The 22,492-nt window shown below is 39.8% G+C and overlaps 3 protein-coding genes and 4 non-coding genes across 7 annotated transcripts in view; 6 read left to right on the top strand and 1 right to left on the bottom strand.

Annotated features, from left to right (window-relative positions):
* The window catches only part of mfhas1 (multifunctional ROCO family signaling regulator 1), a 33,306-nt gene extending 32,413 nt beyond the window's left edge, over positions 1-893 (top strand). The window contains exon 2 of the mRNA XM_062434314.1: positions 755-893. Coding sequence (XP_062290298.1) covers positions 755-885 — 131 coding nt within the window. The 3' untranslated portion in view covers positions 886-893. The remainder of the gene's footprint in view (positions 1-754) is intronic.
* Positions 894-5,556: 4,663 nt separating this feature from the next.
* rpl17 (ribosomal protein L17) lies at positions 5,557-9,956 on the top strand. Its single transcript, XM_062434922.1, has 7 exons — positions 5,557-5,612; positions 6,077-6,126; positions 6,318-6,358; positions 7,853-7,987; positions 8,190-8,288; positions 9,504-9,695; positions 9,878-9,956. The coding sequence occupies exons 2-7, from the start codon at positions 6,087-6,089 to the stop codon at positions 9,923-9,925; spliced, it is 555 nt and encodes a 184-aa protein (XP_062290906.1). The 5' UTR covers positions 5,557-5,612; positions 6,077-6,086; the 3' UTR covers positions 9,926-9,956.
* On the top strand, positions 6,171-6,240 carry LOC133995818 (small nucleolar RNA SNORD58). Its single transcript, XR_009927173.1, has one exon. It is a non-coding gene; the product is annotated as a small nucleolar RNA SNORD58 (small nucleolar RNA).
* Positions 8,044-8,112, top strand: LOC133995815 (small nucleolar RNA SNORD58). Its single transcript, XR_009927170.1, has one exon. It is a non-coding gene; the product is annotated as a small nucleolar RNA SNORD58 (small nucleolar RNA).
* Positions 8,350-8,417, top strand: LOC133995816 (small nucleolar RNA SNORD58). Its single transcript, XR_009927171.1, has one exon. It is a non-coding gene; the product is annotated as a small nucleolar RNA SNORD58 (small nucleolar RNA).
* Positions 9,739-9,809, top strand: LOC133995817 (small nucleolar RNA SNORD58). Its single transcript, XR_009927172.1, has one exon. It is a non-coding gene; the product is annotated as a small nucleolar RNA SNORD58 (small nucleolar RNA).
* Positions 9,957-15,998: 6,042 nt separating the features above from the next.
* On the bottom strand, positions 15,999-22,492 carry LOC133995410 (uncharacterized). Its single transcript, XM_062434799.1, has 9 exons — positions 22,102-22,492; positions 20,603-20,792; positions 20,257-20,422; positions 19,633-19,714; positions 19,470-19,532; positions 19,169-19,296; positions 18,760-18,901; positions 18,599-18,669; positions 15,999-17,872 (listed from the first exon to the last, which is right to left on the bottom strand). Exons 1-9 carry the CDS (start codon positions 22,295-22,297, stop codon positions 17,651-17,653), a joined length of 1,260 nt encoding a protein of 419 aa, XP_062290783.1. The 5' UTR covers positions 22,298-22,492; the 3' UTR covers positions 15,999-17,650.

The raw sequence follows: 22,492 nt of genomic DNA, 5'->3' as shown, positions 1-22,492 counted from the left end.
ACAGACTGAACTCAGGGTGAAGAAACACTCTGATCTCTGTTTCCAGTCATCCATCATTACTACACACATACACACACACACACACACACACACACACACACACACACACACGCTGTTGACACACAGCCAACCTGTATTACTGGTGTAAAAACAGAGCAGTTTGCGCCCCCTGCAGGTTCTCTGTGGCATTACACTGATCACTGTGCTGCTGGTATTCCCACAACACACACACACACACACACAGGTCACATCCTGACCTCTGACCCTTTAATCTGCTTTTTATTAATAAACTATAGATTCATCCTTCAGTCAGACTGTAAACGGACGTGAGTTTAATAAATATGAAGAATGGTGAAGATGAAGATTATTTTTTAATAAATCTGGGTCAAATTTAAAGGATCATTCTGCTGATTTGTTTTCATGTTTGTGTATAAAAATCTGATATAAGTTTTTAATCCAAAAACTATTTTAAAAAACTGTAGTATCAGTAGAACAATATCAAACTCCAATGTAACTCTACATCATTTTACCCTATTTTATTATTTACTACTATTGTTTTTATTGCTTGTGTATTTACTATTTATTATTCTTTATTCTTTCTATGTTTTACTCTCCACTCTGCTGCTGCTAAAATGTAAATGGACTCATCAATGACTCTGATTGAAGAACTGATCTCTGTGTTTCATTGATTGATGAACTGATGAAGTGATGAAGTGATGAACAGATGAACTGATCTCTGATCTCTGTGTTGCAGGGGAGCTTCTGAGCCAGCCTCGGCCCGACGGTCTGACGGAGATCATCTGTCCAAAGAACGGCTCTGAGCGGGTCAACGTGGCTCTGGTTTACCCGCCCACGCCGACCGTGGTCAGCCCCTGTCTGAAGTGAAGGGGGGGGGGGGGGCAGGACTCCCTCCCACCGGCCGGGCTCACCTCCTCTTCCTCTTCCTCCTCCTCCTCCTCTTCCTCACCCCCCCCCCCCACCTGTGACCCTGCAGCCTGCTGCCTCGGCCGAGCTGCAGCACGGCTCACTGCTCCACATGTACGTTTCTACTACAAACTGAAACTCTACTTTCATTATTAACTTTATTTAAAGAGAACTTAACCCGGACCCAAAATCCAACTTACAAAGCTCTTCTCTCCTCCTGCAGGTAGTCCAGCTCCAGCAGCCGGTTCATCAGTAGCTCTGCATCTCTTCTGACCCGCGACGCTTCACAAGTTCTTCAGAGTGTTTTAAAAATCTCACCGTCAAAGTTTTATTCACTTTTTTTGTTGTTTTTTGAATGAAATCTTAACGTGTTCAGAGTCTTAAAGCTGAAGGATAACAGAGTCGTCTTTAACACTGATGAACTTGTTCCATCGTGGGTCAGATTCCTGCCAAGTTTCACCTGATCAAACAAACTCTCTGAACATCAGGAAGATTTTTTACTGGACTGAAATATTTTGCAAAATGTTTTCTGAGACTCGTTTCTACTGAGTGAGGACAGCGCCACCTGGTGGACACCTGGTGGACTGAAGACTGTTTCTGATTCACACCTGTAAATATTCTCTGTGCCTACTTCACACAGTCCAGTGCAAACTACAGACTACAGACTACAGACTAGACTACAGACTAGACTACAGACTACAGACTGCAGACTGCAGACTACAGACTACAGACTAGACTACAGACTGCAGACTAGACTACAGACTAGACTACAGACTAGACTACAGACTAGACTACAGACTACAGACTACAGACTAGACTACAGACTAGACTGCAGACTAGACTACAGACTGCAGACTAGACTACAGACTAGACTACAGACTGCAGAGCTGCTCATCTTCGGCGCGCTGCGACCGTCAGACCGGCTTCAGTCTGTAGCCAGGAACAGGATGTGGTCATGGTTTGGTCGCCATGGAGACGAATCAGAGCAGCATCCAATGAGAGCGCAGAGGAAAGACGAGGCAGCATATCATTAATTCATTAGATACATTTTAATGCAGAACGGGAAGACGCAGTGACATCACGTCACCATGACAACAGATGTCCCGTCGCAGCCAGCAGGTCCATGTGGGCCCATAAGGGTTAAATCTGGGCTGTAATATGAGTCCCAAGTGGGTTTATCCTCAGTTTCCATGGTGACCCTACGTGTGTTTGCCTTCAAGTGGGTTCTGACTGGTTTCTAGTGGAGCCCAACTGGGTCAGACCCATGTAGACTCCATATGTTTGCCCATATGGGGTCTAAGTGGGATCAGAATGGACCTTAACCTCCTGAGACTCTGCGTCCTCATACAGGGACGTTTATATTATATTTTGGGTTTGCTGGACTTTATGCTTCATTCTGCTTCACTTTGACCTGTTGTCCTCGTTCATTTACAGGCTGTTTGTGCCCCCTAGTGGCAGAAACAGCTCATTACAGTATAAAACTGGATGACATCATCTTGGTGAAGTCATACTATTAAAGATTAAAAAGGCAAACAAAAGCTTTCAGGAGGTTATTAAATGGCCCACATGGCAGGGGTGTCAAACATACGGCCCGCGGCCCAGAACCAACCCACCAAAGGGTCCAATCCGGCCCACTGGATTAGTGATTCCAGTTTTTCTGCTTCAGAGGTTTTTTTCCAACCTGAGCAGAAAACAATGAAAACATGTTGCGATCATATTTAAAACCTTCATATGTAGAACATTGTGCAGAATGTTAATACATTAATACATTTTTTTTTACTGGTACGGCCCACCTGAGATCACATGTGGGACCTGCGAAATCTGCCCAGTTTGAGCCCAGTCAGTACCAACATTAACCCACATGGACCCACATGGACCTGCTGGTTGGGGCAACATGATGGGTTCATCCTCATATCACCATGACAACAGTCTGGGACTAAAGACTAAAGCAGGGACGGGAAGTCTCGTAGTCGGCACTGGATCTGGATCTGAAGCGGTGAAACTCACTTCCTGTTCAGAGTTTCCAGCCGTTTGATAAACGTGTAAAGTTTTAGTTTCTACTCGTAATCCATGAAATCACTCACAGAAACCTCGTTAATCAGCGGGTTGATCGTCGTTATTCAGCTTTCAGACACTTCATTCTTCAGTTTTTACACCTTTTTTTGGTCCAATGTTACACAAAACATGACGATTTCAATTCATTATTAATTCATTAAATGTGAAGAATGCAACTAAAATGTTTAAATGCTGATTTTTTTTTAATGTTTTGGAATAAATATGGATCAAAAACTGCTTAAAAAAAGAAATATTTCCACGTTTGTAAGTTCTGGGTCACACGAGGAGACGTTTAAAGTGTTTTTAATCCTATGAAATGTTAAAATGGGTTAAATGGGTTAAAATAGAGCCTGAGCAGTATGTGAGGGTTGATCTCAGATATTTATCTTCTTAGAAACAGCGACGGCTTCACATCTCACACCTGTGAAGTCGTCACTGCTTCTTGGATTTTAACTGTATATAAAAGAAATAAGGAAAAGCTGTCAGATGTGTGTTTTTTGGTTCTTTCTCCACTTCCTGTGCTCTCGGATCGATTTTTCACCTTTTTTTTTAAAGAAGGAAAAAAAACGTGCTTTTTTTCTTTCTGATGTAAATAATAATAATATCTTTATTTTTGTATGTTGACACGAGGAGGCGTGTCTCTCTCCACTCTTCTTAGCTTTGACTTTATTTACAGTGCAATGTGGTGCATGACTCACCGAGAGTGCACACGGGAGGTGTTTTTATAAATATAAATATAAATATATAAATATGTAGCTGGATCAACATCTCACATGAAAAACAACCAAATACAAATAAACCAATAACTGGCTTTAGTACCAGTCACTGAGTCCTGTGTTCTTTATTTATTCTGGTGTGTGTGTGTGTGTGTGTGTGTGTGTGTGTGTGTGTGTGTGTCTGTGAGTGTGTGTGTGTGTGAGTGTGTGTGTGTGTGTGTGTGAGCGTGAGTGTGTGTGTGTGTGTGTGTGTGTGTGTGTGTGTGTGAGCGTGAGTGTGTGTGTGTGAGTGTGTGTGTGTGAGAGTGTGTGTGAGTGTGTGTGTCTGTGAGTGTGAGTGTGTGTGTGTGTGTCTGTGAGTGTGAGAGTGTGTGTGTGTGTGTGTGTGTGTGAGTGTGTGTGTCTGAGTGTGAGTGTGTGTGTGTGTGTCTGTGAGTGTGAGTGTGTGTGTCTGTGAGTGTGTGTGTGTCTGTGAGTGTGTGTGAGTGTGAGAGTGTGTGTGTGTGAGTGTCTGTGAGTGTGTGTGTGTGTGTCTGTGAGTGTGTGTGAGTGTGTGTGTGTGTGTTCTGCTGGATATGAATAAAGTTCTCTATTGAATATAATTGGTCACTGATCGTCTTTAAACAGAACCAGAACCTCCTCGTCTTGGTCATAAGAAGAAAAAGGAAAACTAAATAAATACCATATAGATGTAATTAAATTGAAAATAAAATAATTGAAATTAAAAATTAAATATGTTACATGCATCCATTTAGTTTTTTAATGATAGAATATGTTACACTAATTAAAAGTAAAACGTTTTTTTTTTTAAATCAAAGAAACAAAAATGATTAAAATAAAACATCTACATTGTTTATATTTATGGTCTGTTACACTAAACAACAGCTCTGCTAAATATATCATATATATACATTTATGAAGTTTATATTATTTTTATATAGTTTTTGTTAACATACAAATAATTCAACTTGCTTAAAAACAGTAAATTTCTCAATAAAACACCATATCAACTAGTTAACACATGATCTTACATTATAACTTTATATTAAATAAAGGTAATGGAATACAATTGTTCTAAATATTACATTTACTCTGGTTACCATGGAGATCAGGAAACATTTACATTTTGATGACCCAGTGTCCAGGTGGTGTAACCAGTATTTCAACATATGATTATATACAGAAAAGTTAATGTGAACTAAACTGTGGAATAAATACAATACAATATGTATATAAATATATAAATGTTTTACTAACTTTTACATCATTTATTAAAATGTATTTTTTTTTGTTTTTTGTTTTTAGGATATGTCATTATACTCAATATTGACAAAACGCTTTGAAATGTAAATATAGAAATACACCAAAAATATTTATTTTCATTTGATGTTTTTAAATGAAGTCATTATTAGTATAAGTCCACTTAAATACACTGTAGGTGATAAAATATGTAATATTTATCATTCTTTTGTGGTTACACCATTTGACATTTTCAGGAGCATTCAGTCTTACTTTTGGTAAAAAATGGTGCAAATGTCATTTCAAATGATATAAAACCAACAAAAATACTAAATGTACATTTTAACAAACCTGATGCTGCTTTTAAAACTAGTTTAACTGATTTATGAATTCATCATCTTACCAACACTTATTATTACTGAGCCATAATCTCTCTATTAATCCTAGAAATGGCGTGTTACATATTATTACATGTGTCCCCTGGTGGTCAAACCGCCTCACTGCACCCCCCCCCCCCTCTCTCTCTCTCTCTACCCCTCCCTCTCCCCCCCTCCTCCCCCCCTCTCCCCGCCCCGCTGCCCTGCCTCCTCCGGGCCAGCAGGGGGCGTCCGTCCTTAAATCAGCGGGAAAAGCAGCGCTGTGTCCCCGGCTCTTCCTCTTCCCTCCGCGGCCTCAGAGGTAGGAGCTCCATCCTCCATCTGAACCTACAATCTGCCTTAAATCTGCTTTAAATCTTCATCATCCTGCGTTTTAAACACTTCAGATTAATAACCTAACATCTAACAAAGCGGCTGGTGTTTAAATGTCTGACTTTGAGTCGATGTTTAAGTTTTTATTTTAATATTTGAGTTAACGCTGGTTTGTCACATCAGCGCTCCGCCATGTTGGCTTCTTCCTCACGTTAGAAACTGAGCTAAAAACAGCTAAAAATGAACTTTAGCGTTTATTTCTGTTTATTATGTTAATGTCAAACTGTTTCTGCTCATTTATAAAGTTAAATTAGTTTACTGTTATTATCTTTAGACTCGTTAAACCCTCCAACGGCTAGCTAGCTAACTGAGCTAAAGCTAAGCAGTCATGAGGAGTCAGTCTGTGTTTTAATGTTTTTATGATTTAATATTAATGTATTAATGTTGTTACAGATATCTGAAGATGGTCCGCTACTCTCTCGACCCCGAGAACCCGACTAAATGTGAGTAAAGTGATGTATTTAGTTATTTTGGGTCATTTTAATGGCGGCTGTGATGACTACTTAGGACACCTTTGGATTAAATCATGAAAATAACATAAATAAAATCTGAGCTTCCTCTAAAGTTACACATTTAAACTGTTTTATATTAGATTGATATTATTATTAAAGCTTATTGTTTAATTATTCTGCAGCATGCAAGTCGAGGGGCTCCAACCTGCGGGTTCACTTCAAGGTAAGTTCAATAAAACCTGATTAAATAGTGTTTATTAATAAATACTGATGTCTAATAAGTGTTAAAATGTGTGTTTGTGATGTTTAGTAACTACTTTAATGTTAAATTGAACTAAGTTGCACATTTTCATTCATTTAAACTCAGAACACTTCAGATTAACATGTTTACAGGTGAAGTTTTTAAGGTTTATAAATATATAGATTTTTACTGTGAATAACTTTAATGAGTCAGACCTGTAATATAATCTGTTATCATATCTGCTGCTTCACGTGTTTGTTCTGACTTAAATTTGCACATTTGTCATTCACATTAACTGTTAACACGTTGGAGAAAAAGGTGAATTTCAAAATAACTGTTTGGCTTTAAAAGCAAAACAGCATTTTCAGACCTTTGTAGGAAATATCAGTAAATGTGTTTTAACCTGTGAGCTCAGAATCACAAACAAGCTTCTTATATATGAAACATTAATGTTATATCTGTTAAACTGGTTTCAGCTGCCAACAGATTCATGTTCACTCAGTTTCAAGAAGAGACTTTAAGACATTTGCTGAAATTGAGCCTTCAGATAATCTCAGAAGCTTTCCATGTTTTACTGAACCTGTTTGAACTGGAGCGGTTCTGGTTCTGGTTTACATGAGCAGCAGCAGAACAGTAAATCAGCAGCTCTTCAGTCTGTAGTTTAACATCTAATGAAGAGATTTAGTACTGTTGAGTCTTACGTCGCTATAAATGATGTGTGAGGTTTAAGGTTTGGATATTTGAAGCCTTAGTATCACTCTGTAGAAACTGCTCATCACATTTAATCTAACAAACAGTTTATTTATTAATCCAGAACCTGGAATGAAAATAATACATTTGACCTTTTCATACCAAATAGTTTTTACTGTAATCTTTTAATCTTGTACCAAACTTTGTCTTCATGACTGTAAACGTGTGATAAACATGTTGGAGCAGTCAGATGGCTGCATGCTCACTCTGGACTGTTATCTGACGTTTTATCTTCACTACTACAGTTTAAAGTCGTTGTTGTTGGAGAGTTAATATACTGACTAAACTTTTCTCTAAAATCTCAGTTCATTTTAAACATGTAGAAACTAAAGTGTAGAAATGACGACTCATATTAAGACATATTTAGTCATGTTGGCAGAAACACTTTATATAAAGTATCTCATTGATTAGTTTAACCTGTAATGACCAGAAAAGCAGGTCCTCTGTTACTGTGATTAATCTGATCAGTTTCTGCTCTAATTTATTTATAAAGCACCAAATCACAAAAGTCTGCAGGTACTTTAAACACACAGCAGGTCAGACTGAACTCTTTAATTTAATTTAATTTAAAGAGACCAAACATTCCCACATGAGCAGCAGGAGAAACTAACAGGAAGTAACCTCAGAGAACAGAGCTCTAAGTGAGAACATCAAGTTAAACATGTTGAGCCTCACCTGTGTTTAAACTCACCTGAGCCTTCATCTCCTCTGTCTCCTCTTCATCAGAACACCCGTGAGACAGCCCAGGCCATCAAAGGCATGCACATCCGCAAGGCCAACAAATACCTGCGTGACGTCATCGTGAAGCATCAGTGCGTCCCGTTCCGTCGCTACAACGGCGGCGTCGGTCGCTGCGCTCAGGTGAGTCCTGATTGGCTGACGGGAGAGGGGGGGTGGGGGGGGGGTTGGATGAGGAGCTGCGATGATGACTATCTTAGGACACCTTTGGATGAATGATGAAACTAAACTCTATAAATCTGAGCAGCTGGTTAACAAAGTAAAATAAAGGTTAATGTGTCAGACGGATCCGCTCATGCTTTTATTTTTTGGTGTTTTTTTTCAGGCCAAACAGTTCGGCTGGACGCAGGGTCGCTGGCCCAAGAAGAGCGCCGAGTTCCTTCTGCACATGCTGAAAAATGCCGAGAGCAACGCTGAGCTGAAGGTGCGTTCACAGCCGCTTCTTCTTCTTCTGTTTTCTAACGTTACAGCTGTGATTGGACAGGAAGCAGTGATGACCATTTAGGACACCTTTGTATTAACCATGAAAATAAAAACATGAGATCTGAGCTACCTGAACTTCACTGTCAATCACAGCTTATATTACACTGTTTAATATATGAGCTGCATTTAGAGGATAATATGAATGTTTCTTAATTCAGTTTTTAGACATTATTTTTTACAGCAGAGCTTCTTAAACAGAACTTGACTCGCTGTCTCTGTTTAGTGACATCTGTTCATGTCTAATAATATAACTTTATTCATCAGGTGTCTTCATTTTTTAAATCCCTGAATTTAATTTGATTATCAATCCCTCAGAAATATTTGTAAGAGCTTCATAGACGAGGCGTGCCATCATTAATGTAACCTGCTGACAGTCCAGCGATCTGTTGGAAGAACACTAAATCAATCTGCATGTTTTCCTTCATCATCATCGTACATGGAGGAAACACCTGAGTGGATTTCATAGCCTGGTTCCAGTTCGCTGGTTAAAAGCTTTAAATGTTCCACCACAGAATAAAGTCTGTGTGATGCTATTTAAACCTCTGTTGCTTTATTGGATCCTCGACTCCAGCTTTGATTTAGGTCGAGATCATGATGTCATTTCAATCTATATCTGACTTAAAATCTAAATTGTGACTATTTGTACAGCACTTTAAAAAGAAAGAAAAAAAGTAATGTGCACACAGAGCAGTAACCAGGCTGACAATCTTAGACCGTTCTCTATAATTTGATTTAAAGAGAACCAACATTCCCACATGAGCAGCAGGAAGAAACCTCAGAGAACCGAGCTCAGAGTGAGAGAACATCAGCTGACTGGTTCGTTTAGAGAGAAACACATTTAAAGTAGGACCAGGACATCCACAACCCTGGTTACCTGTTACCCTGGTTACCTGAGAGAACACAGAAGTTTAACTAGATTAATTTTTGTCTTTCATTAAAAACAAAATTGGTTTCTGATGCTGTTCAGACGATATTAAACAACATTAAACAATTATACTGAGACATCTGCATTAAGGTCTGACAGGTACGGTGGTTTCAGGGTTTGCTTAAGGTGGACTTAAAAAGACCCTGATGTTTCGGGGTCTAGTTAAGGTGGACATTAACAGATCGTAATGTTTCAGGCTGTAGTTAAGGTGGACTTATCTTAATGTTTCAGGGTCTGGACGTGGACTCTCTGGTCATCGAGCACATCCAGGTGAACAAGGCTCCTAAAATGAGGAGGCGTACATACCGTGCTCACGGACGCATCAACCCCTACATGAGCTCCCCCTGCCACATCGAGATGATCCTCACTGAGAAGGAACAGATCGTCCCCAAACCAGAGGAGGAGGTGGCCCAGAAGAAGAAGGTACGTCTACCACCTTCATCATCGTCATCATCGTTGTTTCATGTTGCTGTGATGACCACTTAGGACACCTTTGGATTAAATCATGAAAACAAACCACTGAAATAACTGAGCAACTCTCTGAATGTTGATAAAAGGTTAATAATGTTATTCATTAGTTATTAATGGAGTTTTGTTTCCTGCAGGTTTCACAGAAGAAGCTGAAGAAGCAGAAACTGATGGCACGGGAGTAACATCCAATAAAATGACACCTTGTTATTATCAGTCATGTCTCTGCTTCCTGTTTGTTTTATATTCATATAAACACTAAGTTTACAGCTGATGGTTTGAAGACTCTTTTCTGCTTTCTGAAAGGATTTATGGAGGTTTAGATATCAGATATAATGTAGATGAGATTCTTTTAGTCTTATGGTTTTATGGATATTACTGCAGCAAAGTGAGTTAAAACAGCATCAATACAAAGAATAAACAATAAAAGGGTAAATACATGAGCTTTAATAACAGTAAAAGTAATGTTGTCAATGATATACCTGAAATATGTATAACAACAAGTTTGATCAGTTCATGTTTAAAATGTAATAAAACTGCTGTTATCACTGAAAGGAATTCAGTTAAAATAAATAAACTATTGACACAGATAGTAATGTAAATGTAAACATGTTTACATTACAAAATAATTCAAGTAGTGTAGATATGAGTTTGTTGTTGCCATGAAACAAATCTAAAACTAGAAACTCTTCATGGTTTGTTAGAATAATAAAGTACATTTAATGTAAGACTTTAAATCCTCTCAGTTCTCCAGCAAGTCTGGAAATGTTCATTTAACGTGTTTTCTGGTTCTGTTAAACCTGCTCAGACAAGTTTGAAAGTTTTAGTATTTTGAAATAAAACTGAGCTGCTGGTGGAGAAATAAACTGAATGTTACAAGTTAATAAATCAAGTTCTGTCAACAAGATGAACTTGAAAGCATCAAAAGTACTTAATATGTAATATTGCCTATAAATACATTATGATATTTATGTATATTACCCTCATACCATTTTATATTCGCTTCTGAATCCATGTACATATATATACGTGTGCATATACACATTTATGTGTGTGTATATATATTCTATGTCTTGATAGGCCTTCAGCGAAGGCCCAAACATAACAGCATATCAACATATAAAATGTTAAAAATGTTTTACATTATTTCATTATTCTCTTCTAATTGTAATTTGGCCTCATTTTCTATCACATTTGCTTCAGAAATGAAAGGGTTACTTTCCTGAAAACATCAAAACAGAGTTATCCAATCAGATGTTTCTGTTTGTTGTCTCTGGGCAGAATAGAGTTTAGAGCTGCTCGCTCATTGGTTAGGACTTCAGCCCCGGGACAGAAGGACATGACAGTCTATGTTTATGTACGAAGTGACAGGTGAATTAACCAATCAGGTTTCGATATATAGTGGACGGGACCAAAAAAATATTGCTGCTGCCCTCTGGAAGGCCTACAGGGATTCCTAGCTTCACCACCAGGCGGCGCTGTGATAAAATCACTGAGGCTATGCCTATTTCCGGGTTCAGTGTTTCCGGTTGCCTTGACGGGGTAAATCTGTTTCCGGTCACAACATTCAACGGAAGCAAACAATGGCTCAGTCGAAGAATAAAAGTTTCTGCTGCGTACCTCAGTGTTCAAACTCTAAACAAAAACAGCCTTATTTACATTTTCACGACTTTCCTAAAAAACAAGACGTGATGGCAAAGTGGGTAACGGCCATAAGAAGAGATGAAGGAATATATTTCGTAATCCGTAAGGGTAGCACTCTGGTTTGTAGTCAGCACTTTACTGCCGCGGACTACAACGATGGCAGCGCGCGGCTGAAGGCGGGAGCGGTTCCGAGCCGCTTCAGCTGGAACTATTTCCAGACTTTCAGGAGAAAACCTTCAGTGTATGAGAGAGGGACAGCTGTAAGACAAGATGAGCACAGAGACGCCGGAGAACATGACTACGCGACGTACCCCCCTCCCGGTAAGTACAGATGTATTTCTAATGCAAACTAGACGTTACGTTGGGGGGGGGGGGGGGGGGGGGGGGGTCTTGTCCAAAGTAGGCTATAAGACAGCCACGGTAAACGGTAAACGCAACTAGCCTTGACAATAAAACATTACGCCTAAAATCCCTCCTTACATCCTCCATATATAGGCCGTACCTTGTCCTATTCTTATCCGATTGTATTTTGTCACTTTCCTTCAATTTAAGATATTAATTTTAATATATATTTATATATATATGTTAATATCACCTGTTTAGTTGGAGCCGTTCATATACTCTGAGCCGGTTAGCCTGAAACGTGTTACTATAGTAACGTCACAGTTACCTGTCTGAGGATTAACGTTGTTAATGGTGACGTCACATGGCGCTGTTTGCATTAGTTTTTAGGGCACCCCAGTCTTTTTGTGAGCAGGTTCTGCCTCAGATGATGTAGATTTATGTTCTAACCAGCGGTTTGTGTTTGTTTCCTTTAACTTAATATCACTGTTAGCTTCTCTGTGTTATGCTAGCGGGAGGTACAGAGAGAGCTACAGGTGTGTTCAGGGTCGAAGTCAGACAGTCGGACATAGCGGTTCTGGCCAGTCGTCCTGCAGTAAGCACCGCTGCAGACGTTGGTTGAACATTAATATACATCGCTGTAAATGTGTGCGGGAAATATAAGTGTTGGATTTGCAGGAATCAATTAAAATGTGCGCAATACCCGCAATCAATTTTTTTTTTTTTGAAGACGTTAGTCAAGGGGGCAGGCGTGCGTTGCAATCAAAATCACGATTAATTGAACACTTAACCTCGATTACGATTAATGAACGATTATCTCCTCCCTTGATGAACAATTATGTATTTTCACAGTTTCTTTAGTTTTGTATTTTACACTGCTGCCCTCACACATGAGAATCTTTAGGGAGTGAAAATAATGCTGTTTTAAGGTGTGACGCTGTGATTAATATCTAGTTTACTTGATTAGAACTATGTAAAGATCATGGTTGGGTTAAAATGATCACTGGAGACAAGTTTTCAAATTCCTTAAAGATATGCAACCTTTATTGTCATGGCAACAGGGAACACCACGATTAATTGACATAAGCAAGATTAAGTCGATTAGAGTTTCTAAATGTCGGTTTCGATTAATTGCCTAGCCCTACTTTGTAGTGACTGCACTTACTAACAAGGCTAAGCTCACCTAAACGTCAGAACATGCTAACTAAGTGTCAATTACATTCAATCTGTCTTCTTGTTAGATATAGTGTAAGTTTCTTTTTGTCAGACAGGTAAAGTATGGGAAAAATGTAATCCTGCCTGTTAACAAGTTTCTGTCATCTGGTCAGTGTGACGTGTGTCTTAAAACAGCTGACTGATTTTCAATGTGCTTCTCTCTCCTTTCCTTCCTCTCTCTCCTCTCCTTCCTCTCTCTCCTTTCCTTCCTCTCTCCTCTCCTTCCTCTCTCTCCTCTCCTTCCTCTCTCCTCTCTACTCCAACCGGTTGAGGCAGATGTTCTCCCACTGTGAGTCTGGTTCTGGTTCTGAGGTTTCTTCCTGTTAAAAGGGAGTTTTTTCTCTCCACTGTCACCAAGTGCTGCTCATGTGTGAATGTTGGGTCTCTTTAAATTAAACCTGAAGAGTTCGGTTTAGACCTGCTCTATGTGGAAAGTGCCTTGAGATGACTTTGTTGTGTTTTGGCACTATGCAAATAAAGTTTGAATGATTGATTGCCTGGGCCGGGAAAACTTTTAAAAATAAAGTTCCCAGTCCTTTGCTCAAACGCTGCCTCTGGAGGATGGGGTGTGCGACAGGGTGTAAGCCCCCTCATGGACTGGGACAGGGGAAAAATCATAACATCAGAAGCGAACAAATAGAAAAGATGGATCAAGGAGTCCATTGAGATAAGAAAGCGTGGGAGCGAGGCCATCAACCGGGACGAGGGGGCTTAAACCCTTTCGCACAGCCCATCCTCCAGAGACAGCGTGAGAGCGGAGGATGGGCACGGCTGAAAGCAATGAACCAGTCTTATAAGTAAAGTCTGGCCCTTTTATTTGTAAGTAAATAGTATGTTTAAACTCCCACCCCATGAAAGCTCCTTCATCCCAAGTGTGTCAGAAGGAGCGATATCACAGGTCCTTCCTTCCTGCAGCTGTGAGACTGTACAATCAGCACTGCTCCCCGTAACACACCCACCCCCCTTGGACAATTTAACACACTGCACTTTTAATGTCCAATACTGTTTCATGAATACTACTTAATTATACATTCCACTAGCAATTTCTGTTGTGTGCAATATACATATACTATTCATTTAATATGTGCAATAACAACATCATCTAAGCTATATTACCAATCAATACCAACATTACTTTTGTAAATGTAAATAATGTCACAGTTATTATTTTTTCTATTTTCTATTATTGTTGTATTGTTGTTATTAGTACTTATTATTTATTGTTCATATTCTTCTTTTTTATTTCTACTCTTCTATTTACTGTCCACTTGCTGCTGTAACAATGCGAATTTCCACATTGTGGGACAAATAAAGGAATATCTTATCTTATCTTAACACTTTTCATTGCTTTGTTTTGTAGGTGCACTTGATGAGGCCCTTGATTACATTGCAGAGCTGGAGGCTAGACTGCAGGTAATGTCCGTGGGACTGCAAACCATCCAATCCCGATTTTGTTTTTCGGATCAGACTATGAGGTACTACACAAGGTTTCCATCTCAAGAGGTGTTCAGGGTGTTTTGGGAGTCTATTTGTCCCTCCACACAATACATTGTTTACTGGACCAGAGCACAGAAGATTGGACAAGAGGCATTTCCAACACCAAGTCCTAATAGAAAAATTCATGTCATTGACGAGTTCTTCATGTACTGCTGCCGAGTTGTGGTTGGCCTCAAAGAACAGGTAATTGCCGACATCTTTCAGACCAGCACATCCACAGTAAGCCGTGTCATCATCACCTGGGCAAACTACCTCTTCCTGGTGTTGGGCTCACTACCCATATGGATGTCTAGACAACAAGTGGAATTGTCAATGCCAGCAAAGTACAAGTTGCACAATCCAAAGCTCAGAGTGATCCTTGACTGCACTGAGGTCCGCTGTGAGAGTCCTGCCTCACTGACACTACATTCTGAGACCTTCTCCAACTACAAAAGCACACAAACATTTAAAGGCCTTTTAGGAATTTCTCCATGTGGTGCCGTGACATTCATCTCACCCCTCTACACTGCTTCAATATCGGATAAGGAGCTCACTAAGAGGTCTGGCATCCTAAACCTGCTGGAGTCTGGGGATGAAGTTATGGCGGACAAAGGATTCAACATTGATGAATTGCTCTCCAGTGTTGGTGCTTCCCCATTTAAAAGGAAAGCCCGGTTCAGCGAAGTGGACTGTGACCAAACACAAGACGTTGCACAGCTACGGATTCTCGTGGAGACAGTTCTTCGTAGGGTGAAGGAGAACCATATCTGGGACAGTGTTGTACCACTTAGTCTTTCAGGTAGTATCAACCTAATCTGGCACAACTGTTGCTCTATGGTCAATTACCAGGGGCCAATGATTCTGGAGGAGTGATCTATGTTTTTGTACATTTTTGGGTACAGTCTTAATCTAAAACTCCTTTCTCTTTGTTCTATGAAATAAATACAAGATCTTTGTAAACAGAAAACTGTGATATATTGAACTGAGCCATTGTTTCTTTACATTGTTGCAATATTAAGTCTTGAGCTTACCACTTTAACTTAAATAACTTGAGTGAAATGCACAATGTTAGAATATTACAATTTATTCGTTGAAAATGGGTATCAATTGCTCAGCGCTGGAAGTAGAAAACATTTCAGAGGCTAGTTTCATAGACATTTATTGAAATTAACAGCATTACAGCAGTTTACAAATAGAACAGACATCACTTCAACTTTTGTATACCGGTAGATTTGTAAAGATTCAGGTGCTTTATAACTTCATAAAGTAGATAACACATTACTTCAAGTTTTGTATAGATTTGTGAAGATGAACAACAAAACCTGTCTGAACTGATTGTTAAATGAAAGGTGAAAGTTATCAATGGCCACACATAGAAAGGTACACATTGTAGTAATACAGATCTAATCTGTCTTTCATAGACGCTATGAATTCCTCATCCTGCCAAATTCATTGTATGGTCAGATCTGTTGCTGTATCGGTCACAAAGTCACACCAATGAAGACCGGTCACTGCAAGCTGACCCTGCAAGCTGACCCTGCAAGCTGACCCTGAACTTGCCAATGATATTTGTGACTTTCTTTAAGTTTGGCCGTACCATTTTTTAATTTGATGTATGCCACATTGGTCACATTTTCTGCTGAGGAGCTTTTAACTTCCACCAGGCTGAATGGGTAGGTCTCATTTTCATTGAATACTCTACCATCATGACTGGCTCCTAGATGTGGTGCCTTTGGACGCACAGCAAAGCCGCATGGCAGAACCCTTACATTAGCTACTTTTTCATACTTTCTAATTATGCTTGGCTCTGCGTCCAGCCCTCTTTTTATTACTGTTTGTTTTGTTGCCTTGACCTGCGGACATGTGCCCAATTTAATTTGGGGACAAAGGCCAAATTAGAATCAAAAAAAAATCCAGGAAGGGGGAGTGTAGGAAAGTCAATGGCGAGGTTATCTGGGGTCGGTGGACAGTGATAGGAGAGGGGGCTACCACTACTAGCCACTAATTAGTCAGCGTGTCCTCACCGGAAGAGTCATGAGCCATCTTATACAAGAATCAAACCCGCCATTATTAAATACGGGTGCATAATGGAGCTTACCTCTCTGGGTGTAGCAGTGTCCTCCTCAGAGTCCCCTGCCCTAAGGTCTTTGTTAGCCTCACTCAGAGAAACTCTATCACACCAGAGCCTTTATGTGGTTATGTGGTGTTTATTCAATCAGTAGTACAGGCGGTTATAGGGTCAATACAAATATTTTAAAATGGGTGAACTGGTTTGGTTCAGGGATCACATGCCTTTATATTCGGGCTTATAGGTTATAATATTTGAATTTGTTTAAAAGGACCTCTTACTTTTAGTCCCTCATAATTTTCTATGCCTTATCTATCGTTGAAACTAAATTTGGTAACTTGCTGTTAAAAACTCAGATCTCTGGTGTTCTTATACTCTTATAAGTCAGATGGCAACAGCCAGAGTCTCGCCACTGATAGTAAGGGTTGATCTTAGTGCTCTAAGGCCGTCAGAGGCCTCAGTCCCAGCAGTCAACAGTCAGGGTTGTTCTTAGGTGGATTTTCATACTGACTTTTCTTGTCTTATCTAATTTTATCACCAGCCATCTAAGTTTCCAACTTTCACCAGTTTTCAAAGTGAAAAACTGTGGTCAGAATTACAGGCTATATTTACTTTCGCTCTGTAGTCTCAGTTATTCGGGACGGAGGAAGCACTTCTGGAACAGGAAGCTCCCTCTGAACCACAGGAAGTGAGGTATTTATACCTTCTCCCATGGAACCCATGTATGGTCTGCATGTGTCTAGCTCTCCTGGACAAAACCAGTTGCAGAAGTTCACGAGTTCATATGGAATTCATACCATATGAAGATATGCTAACACAAGAAACAGCATCACATACGTGACTTCAGTACGTAACAAACTGCATGCTGTATGTTTCCTGCTTCACAAGAACTAAAAATACATGACTACATGTTCTTTACATGATTCCTAACAAAGGAGTGTTTTAAACAGACTACTAAATGGTTACAAAGTTATAACATATAGCTAAATTATTAAAAGGATTAAGTGATTATATGTCAAACAAGAAATGAATAAAAGGAAACTAATAATAAAAAAGACAAAGGAATGAATACTTGATCAAGGAACAAAATCTTAATTGAGAGAAATGCTAAAAGAGTAAATACATGAAAAGAATAAATGATTAGGAGGCTACATTATAAATGTAGTTAAGGCTGCATCAGTTTGTTGAGTCCCTGCACAACAAAACACACAAGCTCCAGCAGCATCTCTGGTGGGTAGTCTGGTCTGTCCCACTCAGCTCTCAGCTCTTTCAGGTCCTGATCAGTCAAACGGAGAAGCTCAGCAGCCCAGCGAAGCCCTTCCTCCTGCAGGGAGACAGGCAACGACTCTGGGAGACTGACCTGACCGTCCCTCATTAGACGACTCACCTGGACAACAGAAGACACAGACAGAGAGAGAAATATGTTCCTTAATACTGTTGTGCTGAGATCAGTACAGCAGCATTTAGAGTATGTCAGTCCTTCAAGGAAATAATGAGTTTACAATATCAATAATTAACACAAATTCAAGAAATCTCCACATTATTTTGTAGTTTTGCTAAATTACAACAACTTCTCTGCATGAAATGGCCAAATCAACAAGCGCAAAGTATCTATTTGGTGTTGTGGTAACTAACATCATTGCAGCACATTCAAAAAGTTTTCAGGCACTTTCAGAAGGACGATACACAACTCGCACAAAAATTATGCCACAGATCAAGCAAAACAATTCCTAAATGTTCACAATGAGGTTTGATTCAGTAAGTCTGAAGAATTTGTACGTGAATTGTTGACTGACTTTATTGGTGCTAATATTGAGCTGAACGTTTATTTAATCAGGCATTTAAATGGAACTCAAGTACAGTCTTACTGAAATATAGTTGTATCTGTGATATGCAGTATGCTTTTTATTCAAGGAAGTCGTATGACTCTTTGTTGGTAGGAGGGTTTTTTCCAAATTCCCACAATTTTACTGTAAAAACAGCACATAAAAATTGGAATTCTTTGAGAACAGTTGTTGCAAAATCAAATATTTTTGGCTACAATAATCATAAAACACCCTCAGATATTCTGGAGGGAGTGGCATGTAAATGTTGGTGAAGGAACAAAACAAACCAGTTGCTGGAGAACTGTCAGTGTTTTATTACTGCAGGCAGTCAGACGAGCAGCAGCACCGTCTGGTAGACCTGAGGAGGAAGATAGAGAAATGTATTTATTTAATTCATCATGTGCTGTAGATTCTGTCCAATCAGTGTGTAGTGTGAGTCAGTCCTTACTGTCCATGGCTATGACCAGCCGATGAACAGCATCCCTCTGATCGTCGGCTTCCTTCTGATCTTTAGAGGAGGCTTTACGAAGAAGATCCATGAATTCAGAGACAACCTTAGACTGTGGACACTCAGTCATTTCTTCATCCAACTGAAGAGAGGAAACAGAGGAGGAGGTGTGTCAACTTTGTGTCTGCAGTTAGTGATAAAGTCAGAACTTAAACGACAGGTTCAGGTTGTTTCAAGTCTTCATATGTGCTATTTATTCATTTATAAAGATTAAAAACATACATCATATGTCCAGTTAGGGATAAAAATGAGGACAGACTTTAAATGTTCCCCTCAGACACCTCAGGATCACCACACAGAGCTTCACACAGGTTTTCACCCTGACTCTGGTTGTGGACATGAGTCTTACTGTTTCCTCCAGCAGTGTGAGAGCGTCTTTGTCAGGCACGATCTCCCTGAGCGCTTCCAGCAGATTACGACGGCTCGACCCAGGAAATGTTTTCAGCGAATCCAGATAAACTTGATTCTGTAAGATTCCTGCAAGAAACACACCAGCACCTTCCATTTTAATCCACTGAATAAAGTAGTGAAGAATTAAACACAACATAACGAAGGTCGATGTCATGATGCTAAATGTGCATCTGATTTTACTGCCTGTTAAGGAAAATAAGAAATATTTTTACATGGAATTGTCAGAAACTCAAACCAACCTTCCGCCAGGTCTTCCAGCGTCTTACAGGAGTCGTCTCCGTCGAAGCTGATGTTCCTGAAAACTGAAAACAAACCTTTGCCTGAACAAAAGTAATTTTTTACAGCAGCACTCACATGATTTATGTGAGTGAGTAGAGACACAGAAACAGAGTGATGTCTCACCCGCTGTCTTGATCTTCTCTAGGCCGTAAGCGAGGATTTTATCTTTGGGAACAGTGAATCTCATCTCCCTCTTCGTGTTGCCCTGATGGAACAGTCATAGTTTTACAAACAGTCAAACAGGAAGGCTCATGAACCTACTAGATCACTGCGCTCCCAGCTCATAGAACCTTATGAACCTACTAGAACACTGCGCTCCCAGCTCATAGAACCTTATGAACCTACTAGAACACTGCGCTCCCAGCTCATAGAACCTTGTTTACCTAGTTTATGCTGCTATAGGCTTAGACTGCCGGGGGACTCCCATGATGCACTGAGCTCCTCTCTCCTCTCTCTCTCTCTATCCATCCATCTATATCCATTAACATTCATGTACTATTAATGCATCAATAAGCTAAATTCCTTCCCCGGAGTTGTCTGTGCTTTCTCGTCTCACAGGTAATCTGAGCCTGTAGACTGACAGAACCTACCATGTTTTTCTTCCTGAACATGCGCGGCTTTACAGGCTTGACAGACTTCTGAGTGTGAACATATTCTTATTAGTTTATTGTTCTTACATGAAACTGACTGTGACCCCCATAATCAGCTGGTTAGAAGTTAGAGGAAGAAAAAGACACAAATACTCACCGACAGCGAACAACGGAATATTTCATAGAACAATGCCGACACTGAACCGCCGGTCAGAGCTTTGGAAGACAATGTGACAGGAGAGGAGTTGTAGACTATCTGAGTAACACAAAACAGCATCTCTTTATTTGGTGTCAGCTTGGTCAGCAATTCCTTCTTTATGTTCCTGTAAAGACAGTCAGAGAACACAGAGAGGAGGATGAGGACAGGATGAGGAGGAAGAGGGAGGTTGAGGATATTAAATGAAATGTGAGGATAATGAATGAAACATATTGATGAAACCACACTGACTCCCTCTTTTAAAACATTTCAGCTCACAGGGACTCTGAGACAAACAGAAACATACTTGTCATTCAATTGATTGTAGTCCACTTTCTTTATCATCAGAGTGGTGGAGGACGCTCCGTCCACTGTGTCCATCGCTGCACCCACTTGCAGACGGGTTTGAGCTGCATCAAGTCCTGCTGCTGCAGAACCTTTGCCACTTTTGCCTCTCATGTAATCATAATCCTCCATCAGAACCTTCTCTGTGACATCTGCAGGGACATTTCACCTCAGTATTTCTGAACTTTTTTCCAAGCATTGCATCATTTTCACTGAATGTCTCACAAGTTTGATAACTCCTGACAAAGACTCATATGGCGCTTTTCCACTACACAGTTCCAGCATGACTCGACTCGACTCGACTCGGGTTTTTTTGCTCCTCCATCAGGGATAGTACCTGGTACCTGCTGCTTTTTTAGTATCTGCTCTGCCGAGGTTCCAAGCGAGCCGAGCCGATACTAAATGTGACGTCATCAGACTGCCGGCCGCTGATTGGTCAGAGAGTCACTGGAAGAGTCATGAGCCGTCCCACACAAGAATCAAACCCGGCATTTTTAAATACCAACAACAGCGTTACAGAGATTGGTTTAACCCTAACCCTTCTCTTGCTTTGTGTGAGACAGAAAGCCTCGTACAGCAGCAAGTACACCATCGCCTCCATGTCCTCCATTGTTTATGTGTTTGTGTCGCATAGAAAACAAAGTCACGGCAGTTTCATGGAGCTGTGCTATGACGACACCGCTCACGCTGAGTAGGAACTTTTTTGCACTGGAAAATGTCTGTCCTGGAACCGTGTCGGGTTGAGTCGAGCCGAGTAGTGCTAGAACTGTATAGTGGAAAAGCGCCAATAATGTTCACTGAAGTGCACACACGTTTATGTCATTCACACTAAAGCATATAGTAGGTAGTTTTACTTGAGTATTTACATTTTATGCTATTTAATACCCATATATTACATGATGGCTATATATATATATATACATATATATATAGTTAGGAGGAGTATGTGAGGAATGTTTTGTGTGTGCCTTAACTTCTGAACGCCTAAGCCTCAGGAGATTTTGTTAATTCAGAACCTGCTAGTAGAACTTTGTCTAATCTGTGAGGAGGTCAGCAAAGGTTTGTTGGTTGGTTTATGTACTTTATTACTTAGTTATATTATTTTATTACTGTATAACTTTATTACTTTACTACCCTCTCTTCTTCAAATTTCCACTAGGATTTACAGTATGAATATTGGACCTGTCCGTTCAGGCATAATTAAAGAGATTCATCACAACAGGTCTGTGATTCTTCAGAGAAACATCCAGTTAAATATTCTACTAGGTAAGATTTTATAGAAAAACATAATGATCCTATTAAATACAAATGATGTGTTTGTCCTTTTATTTTTTTAAACTTGAACTACATGAAGCTGATGATGATGATTTCATTTTTAAGTGCAATATTTTGATATGTAATGAAGTAATTTTGTGGTATCTTTACTGCTGTTCACATGTAGTTTTATATCAGAATACACACCTGGTGTAAAGCCCCGTTCCTCCAGCACGTCCAGCAGTGTTCTCGTGGTGAACTTTGGCTTGGTGGAGTATGAGAGGAACCTTCTGACTTTGACTATTGTCAGCATCTTAATATCCAAATTGAGATTTTCATTGGCGATGAGCTTCTTGTCGCCCACTTGGCCCACAGTGGTGTTGGTATAATATCCAAACGACATTGTGGACACAAAAGCACACCGTCCCTGTTACTACTTATCAAATGGAAACTGGCAAGTGGGAAACTGATTAAAAACCAAAGTTTCAGATTTAAACTCTTAGAAAAGAAGATTAAAATCCAGCCAAGCAAAGCAGAAAGATCGCTGCATGAACAGAAGAAAATCTACACTGAGAGTAATTACTGTGTTTCCTGTTAA

This window comes from Scomber scombrus, chromosome 15 (genome assembly GCF_963691925.1).
Source record: "Scomber scombrus chromosome 15, fScoSco1.1, whole genome shotgun sequence".
NCBI lineage: Eukaryota > Metazoa > Chordata > Actinopteri > Scombriformes > Scombridae > Scomber > Scomber scombrus.
The sequence above is the reverse complement of the archived record's forward strand: the minus strand, read 5'-3'. Positions and strand labels throughout refer to the sequence as shown.

Coding starts and splice junctions, on each gene's coding strand:
- rpl17 (XM_062434922.1), top strand. CDS start 6,087: ATGGTCCGCTACTCTCTCGACCCCGAGAACCCGACTAAAT. Junction 7,988..8,189: donor GCGTCGGTCGCTGCGCTCAG/GTGAGTCCTGAT, acceptor GTTTTTTTTCAG/GCCAAACAGTTCGGCTGGAC. Junction 8,289..9,503: donor AGAGCAACGCTGAGCTGAAG/GTGCGTTCACAG, acceptor TTAATGTTTCAG/GGTCTGGACGTGGACTCTCT.
- LOC133995410 (XM_062434799.1), bottom strand. CDS start 22,297: ATGTCGTTTGGATATTATACCAACACCACTGTGGGCCAAGTGGGCGAC. Junction 20,423..20,602: donor TACAATCAATTGAATGACAA/GTATGTTTCTGT, acceptor CTGTCTTTACAG/GAACATAAAGAAGGAATTGC. Junction 19,715..20,256: donor TATTCCGTTGTTCGCTGTCG/GTGAGTATTTGT, acceptor CTGTTCCATCAG/GGCAACACGAAGAGGGAGAT.